Below are 24,241 nucleotides of genomic sequence, written 5' to 3'. Positions count from 1 at the left end.
ATTTACATAATTGATTGAAACAGCCTACATATTTATATAGCTAGTTTACGAATCATTATACTTTATACTTACTGATACTTTGATTATTTGGTCTCTAAGGTAGGAGAGGCTGTAATTTCTGTTTTCTGACCTACTATTCGCCCAGTGTGCTTGTCTCTAGGAGAAAAATAAAGGTGAAGCAGGCTGTCGGCAAGGGATAAATTGGTAGAAGGAAGGCTTGCTGATTTGTTGCTTAGAAACATGTGATACTGTTCGCAGGTTGAATTGTTGATGGCTCCAGTGAGCATCTTGTTTTTCTGGTGGTCACTTTTTGTTCTAGTTCTTGTTGTTGATGCTTTGCCATTGATTCTCTTTCCCCTTTTCTTGAAGTATTGACCATTTTTTTCTTATGTGTCCTTATGGAGTATCACCTCCTGAACAAGCTGACATTATTTCTTCATGTTTACAGAAATAACAGAACATGATGTAGTTTGGGCTCTGCTGGCTGTTTTTTGATGCCCACATCAGTTGTTTTTAAGGTCACTCGGCACTGAAAGAAATGTGAGAAACTGCTGCTTAGGCTTGGGGATTTTGAACTCTTTGTCAAACCTGGATAAGGATGAAGGTGTAGTCATTGGTGTGGATAGCAAGTTTCTTAAAGGTCAGAACATCGAGTAGACAGCCTTCCAGCTGGGGCACGCTGCAGAAACAACTCTTTTTTTCATATAACTGAACTGCTTATCATTCAGCTCGTAGCAGTGTTTATCCCCATCATCCTGCTGTTAGAGCTAAAGTAGAGCTCACCTAATGTCTGCGTCTTTAGTACCAAGTGCTCACCCCTTGTCGGGTTGAACGATGGCTGTAAAAGTATTAAAATCTTAATGCTGCCTTTTTAAATCACTTCTCAGCTGGACACACACATACAGAGCAAACTTTTACAGCTGCAGACTAATACAGAGATTCCAGTCATCGAGCATTACACATCAATGCACATAAAAGTGAAAATCTTTGGACTCAAGCTCAAAGATGTATATTATTTTCGATAGTTCTGCTCTATTAAACAATATTTTCTTTCGAGCGCAGTTGTAACAGCACAGCTGGTAACAAATTAAACATACCCTGCATGACTGACCCTGGCCCTACCCTGGGCCATACCTCTGTGAGTACTTTGGCCTGCAGTGAGGCAAGCTTTTTTTTAAAACATACGATTTTAAAAAGTAGGTTTTTCACTCCAGGGAGAGTTTGGTTTGCCACCCTCGCTCATGATGTGGCTCGGGGGTTTGTGGGTAATTATTTTATTGCATTGTGCTTTTAGTGCCAGAAGGATACAATATGTTATCTGTCCCACTTGGACACTCACTTGGTCATGCAAACAAGCCATACTACAGATGTTGCTGTAAAGCATGGTTGTGATCAAAGTTAAATTCATTAGAGAATTACCTTCTTCGGGGATTTTGACTAATTATGTGATTAGTGGGATACGACAGGAAAACTGCTTCAGAACATTGCTTTTTGCAGAATGGCAATGTGAGAAATGGCTGCAAATAAAATAAAGGCATTTAAAAGTGAAAAACAAACAGATTTTGAATATATAAGTTTTATAATATTTCTAGCCAGCAAGTAATTGTGATTCAACTGAGATTATACCTAAAACCACAATGAATAATTGATGTCTCATTAGAAACCATTGCTAGGAAAGATAACAGCCTCCTGAAATAACAAGCTTTGGTTTTTCAAATTCAAATGAGAGTCTAAGCTTACCTGCTGTTCGGCTGAATCGGACTGTCTGTGTCTGATAATGAAGCAGGTCCAGTGGAAGATCACTTCCAGCAGGCTCAGGAGACAGAGCGCTCCTGACTGTGTGTGTGTTTCTTCTCCTTTTGAACAGATGTGGTCTTTTCTTGAGACTTATTGTCCATGTTTCTTTCTTTCTTTGTGTGTTTTTGTGTGTAAGTAGGAGGTGGGCTCACTCAGTTGACCACTGGGTAAATAATTACTTGCCAGCTAAACGGGAAGGCTCAGTACATACAAGGCGAAGTAGTGCCAAAACGAGAACAGAAAGGGTTTTATGCAGGGAAAGAAGAGAACCTGTGAGAGATACAGATTAGGAAAGAGAAGAATGAAACGGAATGACTAGTGACAGTATCGTATTGTGTTTTGTTTTGAACTTTGCATATCAGACTCCTTTGAAATGAGGGCGCAAAGAGTTTAGGTGGGGAGCTGAGAAAAGACCTTTTTTGCCCAACATGTTTGCAAGTGATTAGCAGCTTTAATGCCTATTTCATGTTGCAAGTTTTAAGCTGAACTTACAGCACTTTAGAAAAAATGAATTGATTATTAAAGTTATTATGATGCATTATAATTGGCAAGACACATTTTAATAGCAGTCCATCCCGTATTTGGTTTGGAGCCACAAATCCCACCTGTGATAATGGTGTCAGTGTGCTTCATCCTCTAGAAATCCCTAGATGTTGTGCAAATGGTGCATATTTGGGTTATATAAAAATGTCAAGACTGTCAAGACATGTCACTAAGAAAAAAAACAAAACAGAACAAGTACTGAATAAAGCAACCTTAACAACCAGAAAGCTCAGAGACCCAAGTAGTTGTGGAAGTAAATCAAAGAAAAGGGGAGCAAACCGTGACAGCAGGATTTAGATTGGAAAGGTGGTGGAGGGACAGAGGCAATCCAGGGAGAGCTTGAGACAGAGAAAATGAAACGAGGCAGGGAGAATATAAGAGGCCCGTGTGTGTCTCCAGGCTGTGGGTCTTGTGCGGCCTGTTTAACAGCCCCCTTCCACCATCTGCCACATCCCCCATTACAGGAAAAGCATAGGAACGGCACCAGTGCTCATGTCTGAGTTACACTTCAGCTGCTATTTCAGCACTGCAGTGCAGCCTCAGTGACTCCCTTCCAACCTCCACAGTCTCGCATTTGCAGTATTTTTTCATGTACAGCATTTATCTGACACCGATGCAGCACAGCCTAAGCCTAGCAGTAGAAAAGGGTCACTAGATTCCCTTTACTCTATTGAATCTTATGTTTCTTTCACATTTTCTGTTTCTTTCATTGCTTTTTCCCCCTCTCTTGTTCCCAGAACATAGATCCTCACTTAATTTGCCTTCCATCAGCCCCACAATGGCCCATTTATTATATGTGTAATTTCTCTCTCAGTGGTAATTCAGAGTCCTTGGGATTTACATCAATGTCAAGTACTTGCACATGGTTGGCTGCTGTAGTGTGAGTGGGAGATGATCCTGTCTCCTAATGTCTTAATTGTTGCCTTCTGGTTGGCTGCGGAGGGTATAGCTAACTTGCAAATGTGGTTATAATTCTGCCTTCCTGTTTTTTTTTCTGTTCGTGACAGTCGAGGCAGAAGAATATGCATCTAATTTACTGGTGTTAAACTGCATGATGCGTTTTGGATATTCCTTGACGAAAATAGCCAGCAATCACATATTTGACTGCTGGAATGTGTATAGCTCTGGTTATATTTTGTTGTCACGCTACACAAATATATCCGACTGCTTTTGTGATGTAAATTACGGATAGAAGGATCCTATAAATATAATGGTCCTTTGTTTGGGTTTCTAAAGGTCGCCGAGTCTGTCGATATGACATTTTCAGAGTGAGCGAATCTGTAAGTACTGCCCTGGATCGAAGAGGCGCAGGATATCGCCGTCTGAAAGAGCCGGCCTCTCCCCATTGAGGTGTCAGCTGTGCTCTCTTAGAACTCAGAGACGCGAGGGAATAACACACATGTGCGCGCCCGCACATTTGTATTGCCGCAGTCACCTACACACGCTCTTGATCTGAGAGAATAATCAGCATTTGGGAACATTTCGCCTCATTGCTTATTCATAGCCTGGCATTGTGTTTATGTCTTATTCATGCCTTTGCTCGTGATGTCTGTCTGTTTTAATGAGTAATTGGGGCTAATTACGTGTGCCTGACGATGCTGTAAAAGGAAGCTTGAACCAAGAAACGCGTTTCATCGAGGAGAGCGCTGAAATCTGAAATTTCCTGTGCTGCGCTTCTCCGCAGCGCAGAGGATGACACATGCGGTATGAAGCAGGTTTGGATTATGCTAAGTAAAGTTGGCATTTCCACTTGGAGGATTTGTATTAGTGTGGAACAATAACATATCCACTGGCAACTGATAAATGCGTCACTCTGGTTTGGCACCCGACTGAGCACATCTCTGCCATAATTAGTGTGAGTTTGTGGTTTGGAATAAAGCAGAGGCTTATTACCCAGTGTCGATGCCTGAAAGAGAGTTTGTGCGGACTCAAGAATTAGATTAGTTACAACTACAACTGGGATTTATCTAAACCCGGCGTCTAAGCGCTAGAGGTGTGCATGTCTGTGAAAAACGCAAATCAGGCTGACATATTAAATGGCAGGTCCTCACAGAGGCAATCTCACAATCTAGTCAGCGTGTTGTTGTTTTTTTGTTTATTTGTATGTTTTCTTGTGTTATTTCTGAATCCAGTTCTCTTGTTTTTGATTAAACTGCCCCACAGCTGACAAATGGGAGACAAATGTGATGCTCTTGAAACTTGATTTCACTTCTCTGTAAGACTGCTCTTAGTTATTAACCCTTGGTCTTGTTTGTTTGTTGCCTGCAGATGAAGTCACAGGTTACGGACCAGTGTTTGAGGAGCAGCCGGTGGATACCATCTACCCTGAGGAGTCACCCGAGGCCAAAATTACCATGAACTGCCGGGCTAGAGCCAATCCACCTGCCACATACAAGTAACATATGCTCCACATATACACTACACGCTGTGCATGTTATGTGCCTCTCACCTCTCACAATCCCTCAGACTGTTTTCGGACCTGCTGTCAAACTGCGTGCTCACAAAGATGTTACCTTAACGGTGATGGAACTCCAAGTGTGTTGTGTGTGTGTGTCCCTATTTATTTTATTTGCAGCACATATTTATATTTTCTCTTTGTGGTTATAATCAGGTAAACTCCAAGAAGGAGACACAGAGGAAAATCCTAATAACAAATAAAATTCTGAAGCAGATTTAGCAAAAATACCTTCTTTTTTTTTTCATTTAATTTTTGGACTTTCTTTTACAGCTCAAAATTTAAAGTGTTTTAGATCATCTGTTTCAATTTAGTCGCAAATACATGTAAATTAGATTGCTCTACATCCCTTAAATCGGTTTCACTGTCAAGGAGCCCGGAATTAGATGTCAGAGGGGAAGGAATTAGCTTTGACCGCAGCTGGCATTGAGTGTTTAAGAGGGTTCATTTATAGTGCACTCTGTTCTGCCTTTCAAAGCATTAAAATTTGTCATTTTTTAATAGAGAAGCCCTCAGTTTATGAAATCTGGTAAACTTACAGTAAAAGATCAGCTTTAGTGCAGTCACTTGTCAGACTTTGTAATGTATGTCAGTGCTTCAGATAAGTTATCTGCTCGTGTTACTCGATGTAAAATCAACTAGAAACAACAAGAAAAAGAACGCGACACCTTTCAAACAGGGCGGCTGTGCTAACCCTGATCGTTTGTGTTGCAGGTGGAAGCTGGACGGCATGGAAATTGACTTGAATGCAGAGGGTAGTCACTACAGTTTAGTAGGAGGGAACTTGGTCATCAGCAACCCTGATAAGACTGAACATGTGGGACAATACTCCTGTTTGGCTACCAACACGTATGGCACGGTCGTAAGCAGAGAGGCCTCTGTCCAATTTGGATGTAAGCTTTCCATTTACAGTCTGATGTGTAAAGCATCTCCTATTTTTAACAGCGCTGCCTTGCTGTACTTTCATGCATATTATGCAAACTGAAATGACAAGGACAACTGGGACAAATCAAATTCAGTATGGCAAATATAATTTGTGAAATGCTAATGTGCTCAGAGATCACAACTCATTTCCAAAAGAATTGTTGATCTTTATACAAAACTTACACCGTAAGTGTCATTTTACAGAGATCTTTAAAACATGTGATGACGGGATGTGATTATTTTCTCTCCCCTTCTCAGATCTCGATCTTTTCTCATCGGAGGAGAGGTCGTCAGTGTATGTCAAAGAGGGACAGGGGGCCGTGTTGCTCTGCGCTCCCCCACCGCATTATCCAGGTACAACATGTGAAGGCTTAGCCTGCTGTTGGTGGATGTTCCTAAAAATAACGAGCCCTAATATTTTGCAGCATTAACATCTAGTTAATTACAGAAGACCATAAACAATATAGAATAGAACATAATCCCTTCACAAAAACCTGAAAGAAATCTGAACCCACAAAACTCTGGGACCAAGACAAGTCGTATGGAAAATGAACAAACTTGCTTGCATTGCTTTAAGTTTTAGTCTGGTCCTTGACACAGCGAGTCAGTCATGTTAAATAATTGTGACCATTCATGCACATATCCTCACTGCTGTTTTCATGAACTTGGTGAACTGAAATGAATTAATCAGATATTTTGTATACTGTTGTTAAGGACATGGTTCAGCTTCTTAGCTATAAAGAAGAGATCACTGTCTTCACAAGCTTACCAGATCATTCAGAGTGCCCTTGCTTCACATCCAGCCTCCTTCACTGTTTCAAAAGCAATGGGTATGCCCAGACTCTTGATTGACAGGTGCCTTTTGCTGTTCCTCTTTCTGTTCAGCCGAGCTGTCATTCCGCTGGATCCTCAATGAATTCCCGACCTTCATCATACCGGACAAGCGACGTTTTGTCTCCCAGATAACAGGCAACCTCTATATCTCTAAGGTGGACTCCTCGGACAGAGGAAATTACTCCTGCATCGCCTCAAGCCCATCTATTTCCAAGAGTGTCTTCTCCAACTACATCCCCCTTGAGCCTCAGACTGAACGTTAGTACCCCGGTTTCTACTTCTTGTTGTCTATTTGTTGCTGCTTTTGACTCTGATTGTTGCTAAAGTAGTAGTAACAGACTTTTGGGTTCTGCAGCTTAACAGAAAGCACAAATAGAAAATGGAATACAAAATTATAAAAAAGGTTCCAAGAATTCACGCGTAAAATACTGTCTTTAATACCAATTTATGCTTGCAATGCACAGCAATTATGTCAGTAAAACAGAGGGATTCAACAGGGATTAAATATGTGTCTACTATAATAGCCACACTTCCTCAGATGTGGTTTCCTGTATTAATTCTCACATTCTTTTGCCAGTGAGGTGTGATTATAGAGCAGGACCTCAAGTGTTAAGAGATGCTTGAAGACAGGAAGTGACTAAAATGCTGCGTCGGCTGCAATTCTTTCCTCCTGTCCCTACTGTAGCACTGCGTTTAATGACAGCGTTGCTTGCTCTAAATGCATTAAGGTCATGTCCCTGGTATTGACTTTTTAAATTAAATTTACAGAACTAAATGAACTCAGTAGTAGACTGACACATGATGCTTGTTTTGAGACAGAGCCAGCTGGCTACAGAGGACAAGAGGAAACACAAACTGTGCCAAAACGAAGGACAGAAACTAAAGAGATGTACGTGCTCTTATTTATTTAGGCCGTATGTATCTGAACAGCTTGAAGTAATGGGTTCAAATACCAAACTAAGCAATGTTAACATTTTTCCTTAAGGGATTTCCAAGAATCCATTAGACGTTTACTTTCATCGCTGTCAAACTCTGAGCTAGTTTTACTTGTGGCAAGCATGTGTTGAATAGTAGAATACAAGCTAGAAGGATTTGTTCCATCAAAGGGGCCGGGGACAGAGCTGAGCAGTTGTTTGGGCTCTCTCAGGCATGCATGTATTATGCCATGTCTTCTGGGTATAATGTTGCATTATTTACCTCTATCTAATTTTTATATGTGTGTGTGTGTGTGTGTGTGTGCATTTGTCCAGGTTTTATAAATGTGTATACAGAATTTTATACATTCTGTTAATGTGTTTAAGCATGTAAACACGAGTCATGCTTAGGGCTCTGAATAATGCTTTTATTACATTTTATAGGCATTTCTTTCACTTTAATGCTCTGAGTATACTACTTTGGCATGTTAAACCTTTGTCCAGGTTTCACTGTGTCCCGTGTGTGTTCATCAGTCAGCAACGGCATTATTGTTGCTTATATCTTGTGTTTTAACCACCTGATTACTGATTGCTATAGAACAGTGGTTAAACTTAAAGTAACTCATTTGATAGAGAAACAGCAGAGTGGTTGAGACATTCAGAAATCCAGGGCACTCCTGGATATAGACGGTACAGTGTAACATCTGGACCTTGACACACCAGAGTTTTTAAACTGCAAATTACAAGCAAGGATACCTAGTAGGAACAGATTAATACTTCTTTGTGAGATTAAAAAAATGACAAAATGACATTCACAGAAACAAATAACCCAATCATCAAAGTTGCATTTTTCTATGCAACTTTGCACTGTCCACTGCTGTAACAAAACAAATTTCCCACGCGTGGGACTAATAAAGGTTATCTTATCTTATCTTATCTTTTACACATAATATGGGATATAAGAGTTCCATATATACGCCTTTATTGTGAATCTGGTGTGAGATTTTCAAAGAAAACCTTGAGAACAAACACAAAATTATTTTTAAAGTACTTGTTTTGTTAGCATCTATAAACACATCATAACTTGTTGCTCTTCCACTCAGGTCCTATCAGGAAATACCCGGCTGACCTAAGAGTCAAGTTCCCTGACACCACTGCTTTGGTGGGGCAGAATGTCACCCTGGAGTGCTTTGCTTTGGGGAAGTAAGTAAGAGAGAATATGGGTAAACAAAAAATGCTAGATTGTAGAATTCCATACTAGCCAGCCATGTAGAGGTAATCTGCAATAAAAACGACTCTTAAAGGAAAGTTTAAGTGAATATGAACTCAGTTTCAGAGGCTGTTCTGCTCCGTTTACAATTAAATCAGATCCAAATATATCATTCTGTGAGCTCTCAAAGTTCTTCAGCTGCTGACAAATGCTCATGAAGTCACATGATTTACAACCCATGTTTCAGAACGATAAGCATAGTGGAGCATGCAACAAGCGTTACAACTTACGCCTGCTCGTGAATTATTTTCCCCTGTGTGCCCTTTTCAGTCCTGTCCCTGAGATCCGCTGGAAGAAGATAGACGGACATCTGCCGTCAAACCACGAGGTGCGTATGACGGGGACTCAACTGCATCTGTACAACGTGCAATTTGAAGATGGTGGCACCTATAAGTGTGAGGCGATAAACTCGAAAGGAAAGGACTACCACACCGCTCGTGTGTCTGTGGAAGGTAATTTGGAATTCTTAACTTATACTGTAGTTTTGCAAAGTCTTTATCAGTTGTATTAAATCTCTCCTAGGTGTGCTTTATGGGATAAACTCATCAGCACTGCTATTTTTAGCACTGTCACCAGACAGGGTAAATCTTAAGATTTTTCTCAAACCCCTTATCTAAATGTTCTCACTTGCAGCTTTTCCAGAGTGGGTGGAGCACATCCGCAGCACTGAAAAAGACCTCAGGAGCGACTACACCATGTCCTGCAAAGCCAGTGGCAAGCCTAATCCACACATCCGCTGGCTGAAAAACGGAGAACTGGTACTATTCAGACTCATAGATTGTTATTGTCTTGTAACTGTGAATGCAAATGAGCTATGACTCTAAAATGCTCAGAGCCCTCTCGGTGGCTGTCTAGATCTCTTCTCTGTTCGGTATGCAGCCAAGGGTTGTTACAGGAGCACAGCAGAGACAGGAAGCTGGCACTGTGGGTAGACATGGTGTCAGGAGAGTTCAATAAAAAGCACCTTTTGTTTTTGAGCAGGTGCCAGCATGTGTTGTGTAATGCTCCATAGAAACAACTGTCATCAGGCTCGAAAATGCTCTAGAGAGCAGCAGCCAGTGACAGAAACGTGGGGGAGGTTGCTGGATGTATCATTATGCATTAATGAAATCCTCTGCCAGGCAGATGAACTGCAGTAGCCATCATGTCAGCCATCATCACTTTAATTATGGCCATTTGCTTTGTAACAGAACTCAAACATTATGGGAAAAGATGCTTTATTTTGTTTTACTTTGCACTCCACAGGTTGACAGGAAAGAGATGAGATTCAGCAGCTTGACATTTGATGATTCAGGGATGTACCAGTGCATAGCAGAAAATCGTCACGGAGTGATTTATGCCAACGCAGAGTTGCGTGTCTTTGGTGAGTCAAACAACTATCACAACTCCCACGGCTGTGTCACGTTTCACGCTAACTAATAGATGCTTATTATGACATGGGGACTGTGCTTAGCCAGAAAAAAAAAAAAAAAAAAAAAAAAAAAATATATATATATATATATATATATATATATATATATATATATATATATATATTTGAAATCAGCATTTACTGTACATATCTAAAAAAAACAAATACTGAAAACGTCTGTACAATATGTTAACTCACTACACTGAATGTTTTAGGGTAGTGTCATGAGAGCGTGCGTTCCCGTGTTTAATCTGTGCTCTACCATGTTTGAGATGAATAACCGACACTGTCACTCCTCAGACTGTGCTCCCACATTTGAACACAACCCAGTGAAAAGAGTGCTGGCAGCCAAAAATGGCCGGGTGGTGATTGAGTGTCGACCCAAAGCGGCCCCAAAGCCCGCCTTCTCCTGGAGCAAAGACACTGAGCTGCTTTCCAACTCTACCAGGTGAACAGTCTCTTTCTGTTTGCCCCGAATCTGTGAATATTTTATACATTTGTATTCATTCTCAAAGGCTGGTTTACCAGAGCGTTCCTTTGTTGTTTTAATTCCAATATTCATCAACCATAAACTGTTTTCAGTGACTGTCTGACACATCCGGGTTACATTTATCCATGGGAAAGTATTTGGGAATAAAATGTCATTTGGTGCTGACTTAGTTGTGAAAAATGTACACTGGCTTGATTTTGGGGATCTAAATAGTTTCTAGATCTTCTAAATCGACTATATACTGTCCACAGAAAAATTCTTTAGTGTTGTTGTTTGTCAGTGGCTGCTGAGCACGGCTTTGCCATCACCAGTGGCTAACATTAAGCTCATTCTCAAGATTAGTGTGGCCAGCCTGGTGTGTAAAACCCTGTGTTGTGCTCCTCACTGGCAAAACAAGCCTAATCTGTAAGCTCTGAGACCCCCAACAACTTTTCTCCCACCCTAAATACCTCAGAGCGGGACTCACTTGAAGGAGGAGCAGCAGGGAAGTTACTGTGGAACATATGCATCCTAATACTCTGGGTGGGGGCGGAGTGGCAATGTGGCAGCTGGCAGGCCGTCTCTCATGCACGAATATGAAAAAAAAAAAAAAAGAATCAAACATTGCTGCCTTGCTCTTAGTACAAGTTTCCTTGCACAAGCTCCCAAAAGTTCTCCTCCTTTTTTTCCCTTGGCAAACTCAATATCCATTAAGGAACTGACACGTATTCTGAGTGCTTTCATAATTTTTTATAATCCACATATCCCTGGACTACACACTGGGCTACTGACCTTCATATTGTGCTAATAATTTTACACTGCATAAGGCTTTCTCCTGAGTGTGTGAACTATTACTTCTGGTTTCTCCACAGGGTGTTCATCTGGGAGGATGGAAGCCTGGAGATACTCAATGTGACACGAGCAGACGAAGGCAGATACACCTGCTTTGCAGAGAATGACCGGGGCAAGGCCAATAGCACCGGCGACCTGTTGGTTATGGGCAAGTTCCAGCTGAAGAACAATGTTTAATGCTTCTCTTTGTATCCCTGATGTTTCCAGGACAGCTGTGACTTGCTTTGACTGATGTCAACCTTAGCTGGCAATCATTCCTGCCACTCTCAGTCCCACCAAGCAGTAGCGACCTCCAAATGTCTGCTATCGTTGAGTTATGGCCCTGTTTGCAGGGTGATAGCAAGCTTTCGTGGGACATTCAGTCGTTACCCAAGGGCAAAGACACGAGGTTGCTGCTTTAGATTCAGCTTAGCCCCCACACATTTCAGTGAAAAAGAAGAAGAAAAAACTGGGATTGTCTGATAGAATTAAGAAAAAAAATCCCCAGAGACTGATATGAGCTTTGTTTTCCTTGTTGTTTGTTTTCTTTAGATATGCAGTCAGAGCTGTCAAGCTTTTTGTTCTGTGTTTTTACACTTAGCTCGGTTGGTATGGATGTGCAGCTCTTTTCTGCCCTCTTCTGGCTATTTTTGATATTTCAGAGTTCTCGCTTTTTTCTACACCCCAATCAAATACTCTACATTTGATCATCTTTGAACTGTTTAAGTCTATTTTTTATATGAGGAATCTGCTCTTTCTTTGATTTTCACTTAATCAAATTACCCATAAGTTAAATAACTGACTCTTTTTATAATCCCTGAGACCTATTTATCTTCCTGTTTTTCCTCACAGACTCTACGAAGATCACCTTGGCACCATCTAATACTGACGTTAAAGTGGGAGAGAATACCTCGATGCAGTGCGCAGCATCACACGATCAGTCTCTAGATATCACCTTCATCTGGTCCCTAGATGGCCGAGTCATTGACCTGCACAAGGACAGCCAACATTACGAACGCACCACAGTGAGACATCATGTTGTTGTTGTTTTTGAATAACCCAGGTTTGGCCGCATTCGAAAACTGAAAAAAATCCCCTTGACCTAGAGTTCACACACATCCGAGGTCAGGTTGATGCACTACTTGGAATACCTGGTATGGAAAAGTACAGTCGGATATAAATGAACATGACTCTAAAATTCATTTCACATACCTTCCTAGGCAGGAATAGCGCACAGTATATCCGTTTAATGGCAATTTCTGCTAACATCTATTACTGTTGACATGACCCACTCTCTCTCGCTCTCTCTCTCTGCCTCTTAAAGGCACTAACCATAAGCTAGTGGTTAGCTTTTCTCATTTGTCACTCCGCCTGCTAGGCAAACACTATATTATGACTGTGATTGATGACATCCTGATTTTTGCATGCAGGGATGATTTTCCCCTCGTAAAAACAGGGTTCAGTTCCATTTGATACTGTTTGTGTGGCATTAGCAAGACTGCTATTTTGATGTATTTTTAAAGATGAATCTCATATTCAGTCAGAACGTTGACTGTTCAGTGTGCTGAGCTCGACATCGAATGCGAAAAGAGGCTTTGTTTAACTCCCTGCCCAATTCACCTCAATAGCTTCAGTTACTAGACTAATACTAATGTGCCATTTTTCCATATTTTATGATGTTTGTCAGACTGATGCATAGCGTATACTTCTTCTAAACTTAAGCATTGTCTCTTGTGTTGTTTTGATCAGAATGGAAGCTCGAATGGCGAGCTGCTCATCAAGAATGTTCAGCTGAAACATGCGGGACAGTACACCTGCACTGCACAGACCCCTGTTGACAATATCACTGCTTCTGCCCACCTGGTTGTCAGGGGTGAGTCAAGAGTCATGTATGTAAAATGTCTCAAAGCATTCAGCTAACTAAACAAACACACAATGTATAGTATCTATGAAAGACAGATTTTTTTGTTATTTCACATAATATTTATGTAATTTTTCTGCACAATTCTCACAGTCTTAGTGTGTGTGGGCCTCCGTTGGCAAACAGTCACATACTCCCATGCACTAATCAGGATTAAGTTACATTACAACATGTTACCTAAAGTCAAATGGCAGCTGGTGCATTTTTACACACTGTCAATCACGTCTGACAAAATAAGCCTGCAGGGCCCTGTCGAAAAAGATTAGCTCATGTTTTTGAGTCTTAAACTCCTAGGTTTAATGGTTGTTGCTCATTTATGTATGTTTAATATTACAGGAAAAATTAACATCCAAATATTTTGCTGCCTTGATCATGCAGACATTGTCAAACTAAAGCAGAAGCTTAGATGACAAAAAATCACACAATGCAAGCAAAAGTAGAAAAAAAACCCTGGTTCCTACTGCTAAATTTCAATGTTCCCAGGCTCTTGTTGTTAGACCTTTAACATGCAGGTAAAAAGTGCACATATGTTAAAAGAACGAGGCTCAAAGACAGCACAAGTACTGCATTTTGTGCAGCGCATGTTTAAAGAGAAGTAAATCTCTCCCGAGCAACCAGACCGTAGCCTTTTTTTGCCAGATAATCTGTCAAACCCAAGACTCCATGCTAACAAAAGTGAGGGCGAAAATGTTTGAAAAAGCTGAGGAAGGAAATGCCTTGTGTCCTCAAGCATAAGACAGAACACTTAAGCATCTACTGGTTCCACCCTGAAAAGGTCAGACTAACTTAGTCAGATACCAAGTGGCATTAGCATTTCTGCTATGGGACAAGTATAAATGCTGGTGGCTTGCCTCAAGATGGCATTGCTTGGCTGCACGGTGGCACACTGCTGGTCATATTTATCCGAAACAAATTGCTATGTCCACCCAGTCCCAAGTAAGATGAATTGTTTTATAGGAAAGTTTGTGCTTGTTGCTATGGTTGCACAGACAAAGTAAAAATTTGACCTAAAAAGCAATGCTTTTAGTACAGTGCCAGCTCTGACCTGTTTATATTCCAAGCGTAATGCCTCGGGATGAGTATATAATGAATCAGTGATTTCAATCTCTCAGCACGGTATTTCAATGAGGACAGCTGCTGATTTCTAAACTTGCTCTTCCAACCTCATATAGATGTAAACATACACAAAGCAAACACTGTCACTTTTTTGGAGGTCTCTGGGTCTTCTTTACTGTATTTCAGATTGTGGATGATTCATCGCACTTTGTTTTCACCTTCTTCTTCTTCTTGATGACTGAGAACTTGTCTTGCAGTGCTTTACTCAGCGCTTGAAACAGGCCCCAGTGCTGGAGGACAAAGGATCTTTTTAGATAGGAATTCTAGCAGTGAATTGCTTGCCAGTGATCCCTGGTGTGTCTTGGGTGTGCTGCTGCTGCTGTTGCTTTCAGAGCAGGTGTTGACAGATGGCCAGGTGAACGCACAGCGGCTGACTGTGACGTTTCCCAGAGTGTAACCAAAGCACAGGTCCGGGGCTGCTCCTAATGGAGTGCCAAATGCCAGCAGCCTGGGGCGCAACGAGGGAGAGATGAAAGACAGCCATTTATCATGGCAGATGAGGAAGCAGATCTGCTTGAGGAGAGTGTCCAAGCTCAAAACACAGCTCTGCACCTGTAGCCTGTTATTAGCAGGGATTAAAGATGTGAATGTATGCGTGTGTGTAAACAGAGTAAAGTTAGGAGTCTTGGAGCAATGTTGCAGTGTTGCTGTGAACGAGGAAAACTATTTACAGACTTTGTTAAACTCTGGATTGTACTCAAGGACTCCTCCATATGGGCTCCAAACTGTAAAAGCCTAAAAGTGCAGTGTTTTATTCCTTACATTAGATTGTAACAACTAAGCCTCCTCTCCTGACTCTTGGAGGCGAGGGTAAGCTTAAGGCCTGTCCGGCTTTTGGCTCTCTAATCGCCTTAGTTCTCTCGGCTCACATTCATGATTTGGAAAAAAGTAAATTCTGGCTGATTTCTGAGGCTGTGGGTTGGGAGTCTAACCCTGACACAGTCTGGGTTTTCTATTAAGCCATTTTTTTAAGTTCCAAAGGAAGAATCAAGAGAAGCATTAGGACCAAGAGAAACACTGGATTGTAGAGCTTTTGCTTAAGCTTTAGTTCATGTATGTCAATGGGCTTCTAAGCTCTAATGCCTTAATCCATCAGTCTTTGCTGATGTCTTTTAAATAAAACTCTTAAAAAAAGGGAAATGTAAGGGCTTTGATGTGCAGTATTTCATATGCAAACATTAGACATCTTGAAAGTTTGTAAAGTTTTTAAACAGCTCAGGGTCTAAACTGAGAGCTTCCCCCTGAGTTTCTTTCCAGTTTGCATGTAGGAGACTTATTGACCGCTTGAGGAAAAGGTCAGAGTGAGCATTTGTAGGGATTCAAATTTGTGAATCTAATTGACAAGCATCACTTTCTTCTACAGATACCTGCAGCCACATTTATGTTTGCCTCCCTTCTAACAATAATTTAAGCCTTCTTGTTATTCTTCTCTTTGCCCAGGTCCTCCTGGTGCTCCAGGTGGGGTGCGAATAATAGAAAAAACAGACAAAAGTGTAAAGTTGCAGTGGAGCCGTGGTGCAGACAACCACAGTCCGATCTCCAAATATACCATCCAGTACAAGGATCAGTTCTCAGACGATGTCTGGAAGAATGCCACTACATGTAAGAACTCCAGCGTGCTTGTTGGTAAAATAAACACTGCTACCGTAATGCTGAGCTGGGTCTGGTGTTGTAATATTTGTGGTCATGCCACACAATAATACTATAGGCCTACAAGGTGGTTAATGTCTCTTAAAGATGGCTTAAATATACTTTAGTTATGCTTCGGTGAATTAAAACATAGGATGGGTTCCCAAAATAGAACTGCACGTTTGTTTTAAGGATACAACCGGTATATAATGTTCAACCGTAGAGCGCAATAGCACTAAAATGAACTTGTCTTTCTATAGTTCCTGTTAATGTAGAGGGGAACGCAGAGATGACCACAGTGGTGGACTTGATTCCCTGGACAGACTATGAGTTCAGGGTCATTGCTACTAACACTCTGGGGACAGGAGACCCAAGCAACCCATCGCCTATTGTTAAAACGCTGGAAGCAGGTAAGATTGTTTTTTGACTTTGGACATCTAAATATAAAAAGGAATAAAGAATCGGAGCAACTTAATAGGTCAAGAAGTGGAAGGGAAAAAAAGAGATGTGGTACTACAGTCCAGCTTTCCGTTCTGTTATTTATTCATCATCATTCTATTATTGCACTGTTTACTTACGTTAAGTATCACTGGAGAAATGAGTCAGCATAAATCCCATCATGCCGCGCTTTCTAGTGCAGAAAACTCACCACACAAACCTCCACAAATGAGCACTTTGGTGAAACTGTATACTGAAATTCAATTATAAAATGGGAATCACAGACTTACAGTAACCTCTCTTGAAAAAATAATCATAAGTTGAAAGTGAGCTACTAGACTCAAGGCAAACAGAAGAACTTGTCCCTCTCTCTGTCTCCCTGAGTGGCAACGTTCCCACGTGGACATTTAGGTGTTGCGTTTGGCACAGGAGAAGACACTGATACCGCATTTGAAGAGGAAGGATGTTAGAGCAACATTGGCAGGGCTAGGTTACAGCCTGTGTGGTTTGGCTTTGTTTGCGTGGATTCATAGCAATGTGGGCTCAGAGTTTTGCTGTTGCTGTCTCATTGTAGTTCCTGTGGTGGCGCCCTCAGATGTTGGCGGGGGTGGAGGGGCTAGCAGAGAACTGACCATCACATGGACGGTAGGTTGGGACTTTCCACTGGGTAAAGTGGGAAGATGGGTTACATGTTTATATATGAAAACTTGCTAAAAGATGTTTAGTTTTTAGTTCAATTTGTAATAGTCACACTGACATTTAGATTTACGTTTAAAGGAGAGTGGGAAGCCATGTGGTCAGTGTTTCAGAAATCCAACAAATTATTAAAATGAGTTTGAAAAAGGGCACAGAAAGACCAGATAATGCAGATGTCTGCTCAGGATTTCAGTTATTCAGGTCCTTAAATGCTTCAGTTGAATCTTTTTTAGGCTCTTAAAGATGTGTCACTTCTTTAAATTAAGTCCAATAAAAGATCCAAAGATTTTATTGTGTTGTTTATTATTCACCACATGTGCAGCACATACAGGAGAGCTTATTGTTTCTTTCTCACCGTAGTATAAAAGAAGAAATAAGAAAAGATAAAAGGACACTCCAGGGAATCTATAAAAAGTGGCAGTAGTGCAAATACAGTAACAGAGATGTACATGGATATATAATATAGATATAAATATATAACTAGAGCACCTTCTGAGATGTACATGGACAGTAGTGCAAATTTGAAAAAAGGCCAATTACACTTAAGATAAGTAATGCAGAATTTTTAAACTGGTAATTAATAAAGCACAGTGATAGGTTTTCAATTGCTTTGTTAATCAGAACAACGAGCGTACCACAGATCATGCAGTAGAGAAGACGGGAATGATAAAACGATCGCTATCGTGAACAAAAAAACAACTCAGCGACTGAACTAATTCATGGTGTGTTGCTTCTCTGCTGCAGCCGTTGATAAATTAGCTATGGCTAAATTGTATTTTTCTTGGCTGCAGCATGACCGTTCAATTCCAGAGCAGCTGGAGGACGAGATGATATGTTTATCTTGCTGTGCATGTGCAATGACAAAGACACGGTGTCCACAAAGGAAATGAGGTGTGATGATAGAGAAGGATGGACCAATTGTGTCGTTGCTGTATATAAAACAGATGCCTTACACAGTGCAGTCACTGTATTAAATTGTATTTAAATATCATCTGATTAGTGAAATTTGACTTTTTTAAGTTAGGCTATTTTTTTACTTTGCTATAAAAGCTGGTCAAGAGTGACATATGTTAAATAAAACATTTGCCAAATGCCATTTCTCAATTTATTATTCATTTTGTCAAAACAGCCTGTGAAGCCAAAGTACTACTATGGGCCTAATTTTGGCTACATTGTGGCCTTCAAGCCCCAAGATGAGCAAGAGTGGAAACGGGTGGCAGTAGCCGATCCCCAGGCCAGGCGCTACGTCCACAAAGCCTCTGACATCCCACCTTTGACAGAGTTTCAAGTCAAAGTCAAAGCGTTTAACGTCCAGGGAGAAGGACCCTACAGCCTAACAGCCATCATCTATTCTGCACAAGACGGTGAGCGGTTAAGAGATTCAGCCCTCTCATCTGTAACAGGGGAAAATGTGCTAAAGTGATCTCAAAACATCAACCTGGTTCTGTTTTATTAGTGTCAGAGAATGAGGGGTTGCTCAATCCTGCTAGTCAGTGCGCCACTGTGAAGTAGGATCCTTTTAATATTAGCTCTCATGTATAATAATGAGAAATATTAATACCCCTTGAAAGTGAACCCATCATCCCCCCTTCTCTCTCGCCTTCTTTCTCGGGTTCCTTGTTGGGGGATTATTATGATCTACGTAGCATGAACCAGAAAGCTGATAACTCACCCAAAGATGCAAAGCATTTAGCAAGTTATTAGCTTCCACTGACAAGCAGTTGAGATAACTACTAGAAACTCAAGCATGATGGGTGACAGAGATGCTCCTGCTGCCATGGTAACACAATCAGGAAATGGTTGCCTGGTGGGGGTGTATGATTTTTATGGTTATGCCTTCAAAGTGAGCCGTCGCCAGGCAAATCTGTGACCATAGTTGCGTGCAGGCTGGTTGCGCATGCATACAAACCATCTTCCTCAGAGTTTGCCTCTGTTTACAACGTGGCGACAGCATGGCAGTTTAGCATTTTAGGACAGTTTCCTGGCAAGAAAAGACTACACACAGGGTTTAAATGTTCCATAAGTCGTGGAATAGTGTCTGATGGTGGATCAAGAGAAATGCCACTGAGAGAACAAAAAGCAAAAGAAGCCAATAGATACATATGAAGAAATATAAGCCAATGTTTAGTATAGTAAGTCTGCGTATGTTAAACTAAATATTTAAAATTTTTGGATTGCTTTGTGTTTGATTAAAAAAAGAAAACATTGAATGTAATTTTTACGTCCCTAAAAAATGGGTCTTGTACTGAATCTATCTGTTCTCTGGGTTTCTTTTTAGCTCCATCTGAAGCTCCTGCAGTTGTTGAAGCCAGAGCTCTCTCTGCCAAAGCTGCCACTGTGTCCTGGATGCCCCTCTCATATAGTAATTTAGATGGATACCAGGTCAGTAGAAACGTTTATGAGGCTTGATCACAGTAGTATTCATCACTTTAGCTGACTCAAACACCTCCCTGTGTGACTTGTTTTTGCTCACAAAGCAAACTTTAAGCACCTCTAAGGAAAACCACAATCAATTTAAATCCATCAAAACACACATTAATACAAACATATTGCTTTAAATATAAGGACATGCTTTTCTCCAGCATTTCTCCAAAACTGTTAAACTAATACTTACATTTTTTGAAGTTTTCACTTGTACAGAGCGCTTTGAAACCAAGATGGTATCTTTGCAGTCTCACCCACGCGTCTGTGTTTCCCAGGTGAAGTACTGGGAATCTGGTAAAAGTGAAGGGCAGGCCGAGACGATTGCCGTGTCTAGCAGGGAGAACCACACTAAACTAGAAAATCTGAGACCTTACACAGAGTACATTATTGAAGTTCGAGGCTACAACTCTGCAGGATATGGGCCACCCAGCCACCACTTCCGGGTCCTAACCAAGAAACCCCGTATGTTGCTCTTTACAGTAGTTTATCATTAACTAACAGAGAAGTGCTTGGAAAACAGCTCACAGTGTTGTATCTGTCAGAACAGTGCATTCTGCAAACAAGATTTGAGCCATTTAAAAATAAACATATTCATGATTGCTTTGTTTTAACTTCACCAGCACCAGACCGAGCCCCCAAAATAATAGCTAAAAAAGTGAAGGGCCAGTCAATAAATATTGCCTGGGAACAAGTGGAACCGATGGCTAATGAGTCCTCAATAGAAGGGTACCGAGTGAGTTTCATCTTTTCATCACTCTTGTTTCATCTCTGAAATAAAAAGAATAGCTGCTGAGAGCCTTTTCGTCATCTCCTAATATGCATTATACATATGTGTGTACGCAGGTACTATACAGGCCAGAGGGCCAAACCACAGGCACTCTGTACAACACCTACAAGCGAAACATTGATCTTCCCCTACCTCCAAATGGGAACTATGTGGTGGAGGTCCGGGCACACACAGAAGGAGGAGATGGGGCTACGACCACAGTCCAGATCACAGGTAATAAAGTGATTTTGAGTTGATTTAAGGTCCCTAGATTCCTAAATTGGCTTTTCTGTTTTATTCTGTCAACATGGTGTCTGATTGTGCTTAAATGGAAGAACGTATGTGGCTTAAAACCCCTGAAAGAACAAATTTACAAGAGATAAACATTCCTTCAAAATTCCTTTTGAATTGTTATCTTTTTAGATTAAATTACTCTTATTCCATGAAACTAATCACCCATGAAAATTCTATTCCATCATCACACAGGTTTAGTTTCACTCACAGGAAAAAAAATAAGACTTAAGTAATTTGATGACATTTAAAATCCATATTCCTGTGGGGAAAGACACTCTGGTTCATTCCTGACCTGCCAGTTTCTGGTGGGATTACAGGTTCAGAGTCTGCAGTAGGTTATCATTTGTCACAGCTAGAGGGTTCCCATGGGCCAGAGCAGAGCTGTCACTTCTGGTTACATACTTTAGATTGGAAAGCTAAGATGGCCCGTGACTAAAGCCTTGATAGCCCGCTGACTGGATCCTCTCTCTGGCTGATGGACTGACGGGGCAGGCTGACTGCATAGAAGAGCTTAAGCTTCTGTAATTGATCTTGATGAGAAGAGGAAACCACTCCTGTGGTTTTCCTTATCCCTTATCATTCAGTCCAGACCCCACCTGACAGCGTGATTTCACAGACTGGGAAATTTCAGCCGTGAGGGATTTCAAGTGCAGGGCACTGACAAATAGAAGGGCATTTAAGGCATTATCCACACAGATGGGGTATATCACGCTTCACACTCCAAACATGGTCTTGAGTTTGATGGTTGAGGATTGGTGGGGAGTACAGTATTTCAGTATTTCCGGAAGTTGATAACAATAATAATAATAACGTTCCTGTTCCATCTCCTATGTTTGCAAGTTACCAAAGTGTTGCAGTGGCTTACGAAAGCAAATACTAAGACAAAGACAAAACATATAAAAATATAATTAAAAGCATACTGGTAGGTGCCATTAAGATTACTTACAGTTTATGGACAATGAACAATCTGTTTGATCATCTAGCAGGTTGAAACTGATTTTGCAATCACAACAGTGACACTCAGTGTCTCGGCATGGTTAGGGGTGGTGTGCAGTCTCATTGTTGTTGTTGTAGGTTCCAGCTATTGATGAAGGTATACCTACATTTCTCCTTCTCTGTCAGGTGGGGGTGTCTCGACCGCCCAGTCTCTCAGCGTACTCTCCCTGCTCTTTGTGGCTCTCCTCTGCCTGAACCTCTGAATGTAGCGCCATCTTTTGTCTTCACTTCCTGTGAAGGAGACTCCTGCAAGGACTTTGAGCCTCTTTCCACAATCTTTCGGTTCCGCCCTATAATCTGGGATGCCATGTTCTGGCTCTTTCCTCTGGAATACGTTTGTGGAAACGGACACAGAAATGGAAAAATTGGAAAAAGGACAAAGACATTCCTTATTTATCCACAAAAATGGCCTCTTTGGAGGAGAGTCAAAGGAGTTTTGTCAACTTTAAAAATATGCCTTATATAAATGACTGCACTTATCTTTCACAGCAACTTGTTTTAAAACGTTCTGGAAGTGCAAACGCTGCACTTTTGATAGGCTGGCTGTTTGGTCATTTTAAATCACAACGCTGTTCTTTCTTATTATAAAGATGCTGTATGTTTGGTCTGTGACGTTCTGGAAAATTCTTCCTACAGTGCATTCCATAATATAAGGTAAACAAGTAGCTGTGAAGGGTAAGTGTATGAGTTTATAAAAAAATATCTTCATGTGTTTCATGGCTTGCTGTTCGGTGGAATTTTTTTTTTTCTTAAAATAAGCACACCCTCTGTTAACGAGATACAGTCAAATCAAATCTCAACCGCCTGCATCCTTTCAGACGCAGGTAGAGAAATGAGCAGATGATGCCATGCTGAAAAGTAATCAGTAATTGATATTGTTTTACTGTCTAGTATAACAGTGTTTTTTTTTTAAAGAGAAGTGGATTGGTTTAACCATGCAATTGCTGCTTACCTCCAAACCGTAACATAAGCTTTACTAATACCTGTGCGTATGTTGATGAAGAGACGTTTGAAATGGCTCAAAGTGTTCTGATTTTGGCACATTTATATTCAAATACAGAATCCATTGGAACCAACCCACAGCAGCAGGAAGTGCTAACAACGTCTAAAGGAAGTTTAAAATGTAAAACTGCGGCGAACAGTGTGTGACCGTGATGAAGGCTTTGCAGAAACATTTAGATCGATGTTCAACCGAGACTGAAAGACATCGCCCGTGATCTAAACTAAATCTACTTTGTTTTGACTGTATCATTAGGACCTCAGTGGTACCATCTGGTGCTTTGTAAACGAATGTTGCCATTTTATTTAATGTGATCAGTTTCATTTAATATCTCTCGTTTATGGCTTTGCGTGCGAGTCACTATTAACAGTGAGAGTGAATGGTAGCGACGCTCATGCCCTCCTATAATTGTGCAATGTCTGAATTACCTGTGGCTACTTTATATTTTCTAACAGGATCATTTGCTTAGCACCTGTTTTCATTCTCTAAAAATCAGAAGGTAAGCAAAGCCATCCGAGTCAGCTGTAAGAGCTCATCCAAAGCTCACGATGTTATTCTGAATACATTTTTGTCTTTTTATTAACATATGATCAGAGATATATAAACATTGTCATTTTTTGTTTTTTAATATTATATTTGTATGTCTCCACCCAGCTCTGGTTGGACAGTTTCAGAGTTTATTTCTCTCAACTGGAGGAGCAAACGGTATATTTTGAGTTCCTCTGATTTCTCTCTTGTGTGACTGACGTTGGTCATGCTTCTTACATTGTGACAATATCAATGTCCACCACAAAGTGCTTTTTCCTGACTTTTCTTCATGCCACAAAACATAAAAAAAAGAGTTGCCAAATGCATGAATGCCTTGAACTTTGACATTTTTGGAAGAAGCAGCGGCTCAAAATTCTAACATGCATGAGATTGGAGAGCAAGTGGTACATTACTTTGCAACACTTCCACATCATAGCGACTTCTCGGCCTCTCGGCTTCATGTGAAACACATTCCATACCTGAGTGGCATCCCTTTACGTCAGAGAAGGAGTAGATCCTAGACTAATATGTTCGTTAGCTGCTAAGCGAGAGAGAAAATCTTAAACTGACTAAAGGAATCTCACTCATTTGAGTTCAGAAGTGGTCCCGCAGTCTGGTACATGCAATGGCTGCGATTTGATAGTATCATTGGTGGCTGTGGCAGCATGTTTGGCTGCCTCCTGGAATTCAGTGCTTCGTTGGACATGAATGGCATATATGAGGGATGAAACTGAAACCTCTCATTGGCTGGACAAGGAACAATAAAAGTGTAGTTAACTATACATTCATATACTGTTCTGCTCTTTTCTTTGTCATTCTTGCAGCAGCTGCTCAGTGAATGCTCATCAACATGCCCCAAAAATGACTTGTACTGCTTTTCAGTTGATTATTTGAAATGATTTACTATTACAGGTCCGTAACATGGCATCAAAAAAAGGTGTAGTTTTTCAAGTAAAAGTACCATGGATAAATACAAATTCTTTAT

The 24,241-nt window shown here is 40.8% G+C and overlaps 1 protein-coding gene across 2 annotated transcripts in view; it reads left to right on the top strand.

Annotated features, from left to right (window-relative positions):
• Window positions 1–24,038, top strand: part of cntn1a (contactin 1a) — a 61,752-nt gene extending 37,714 nt beyond the window's left edge. For both annotated transcript variants that reach the window (XM_063479331.1, XM_063479333.1), the window contains exons 4-24: window positions 4,609–4,735; window positions 5,510–5,688; window positions 5,978–6,073; window positions 6,605–6,811; window positions 8,571–8,670; window positions 9,008–9,189; window positions 9,371–9,495; window positions 9,983–10,100; window positions 10,449–10,596; window positions 11,490–11,617; window positions 12,301–12,473; window positions 13,198–13,321; window positions 15,926–16,087; window positions 16,375–16,524; window positions 17,127–17,197; window positions 18,378–18,612; window positions 19,527–19,630; window positions 19,948–20,134; window positions 20,293–20,405; window positions 20,516–20,672; window positions 21,855–24,038. In XM_063479331.1, coding sequence (XP_063335401.1) covers window positions 4,609–4,735; window positions 5,510–5,688; window positions 5,978–6,073; window positions 6,605–6,811; window positions 8,571–8,670; window positions 9,008–9,189; window positions 9,371–9,495; window positions 9,983–10,100; window positions 10,449–10,596; window positions 11,490–11,617; window positions 12,301–12,473; window positions 13,198–13,321; window positions 15,926–16,087; window positions 16,375–16,524; window positions 17,127–17,197; window positions 18,378–18,612; window positions 19,527–19,630; window positions 19,948–20,134; window positions 20,293–20,405; window positions 20,516–20,672; window positions 21,855–21,931 — 2,963 coding nt within the window. In that variant the 3' untranslated portion in view covers window positions 21,932–24,038. The remainder of the gene's footprint in view (window positions 1–4,608; window positions 4,736–5,509; window positions 5,689–5,977; window positions 6,074–6,604; window positions 6,812–8,570; window positions 8,671–9,007; window positions 9,190–9,370; window positions 9,496–9,982; window positions 10,101–10,448; window positions 10,597–11,489; window positions 11,618–12,300; window positions 12,474–13,197; window positions 13,322–15,925; window positions 16,088–16,374; window positions 16,525–17,126; window positions 17,198–18,377; window positions 18,613–19,526; window positions 19,631–19,947; window positions 20,135–20,292; window positions 20,406–20,515; window positions 20,673–21,854) is intronic.
• The last annotated feature ends 203 nt before the right edge of the window (window positions 24,039–24,241 follow it).

This window comes from Pelmatolapia mariae, linkage group LG7 (assembly GCF_036321145.2).
Source record: "Pelmatolapia mariae isolate MD_Pm_ZW linkage group LG7, Pm_UMD_F_2, whole genome shotgun sequence".
Lineage (NCBI taxonomy): Eukaryota > Metazoa > Chordata > Actinopteri > Cichliformes > Cichlidae > Pelmatolapia > Pelmatolapia mariae.
Note: the sequence above shows the minus strand (reverse complement) of the source record. Positions and strands in the feature narration are given on the sequence as shown.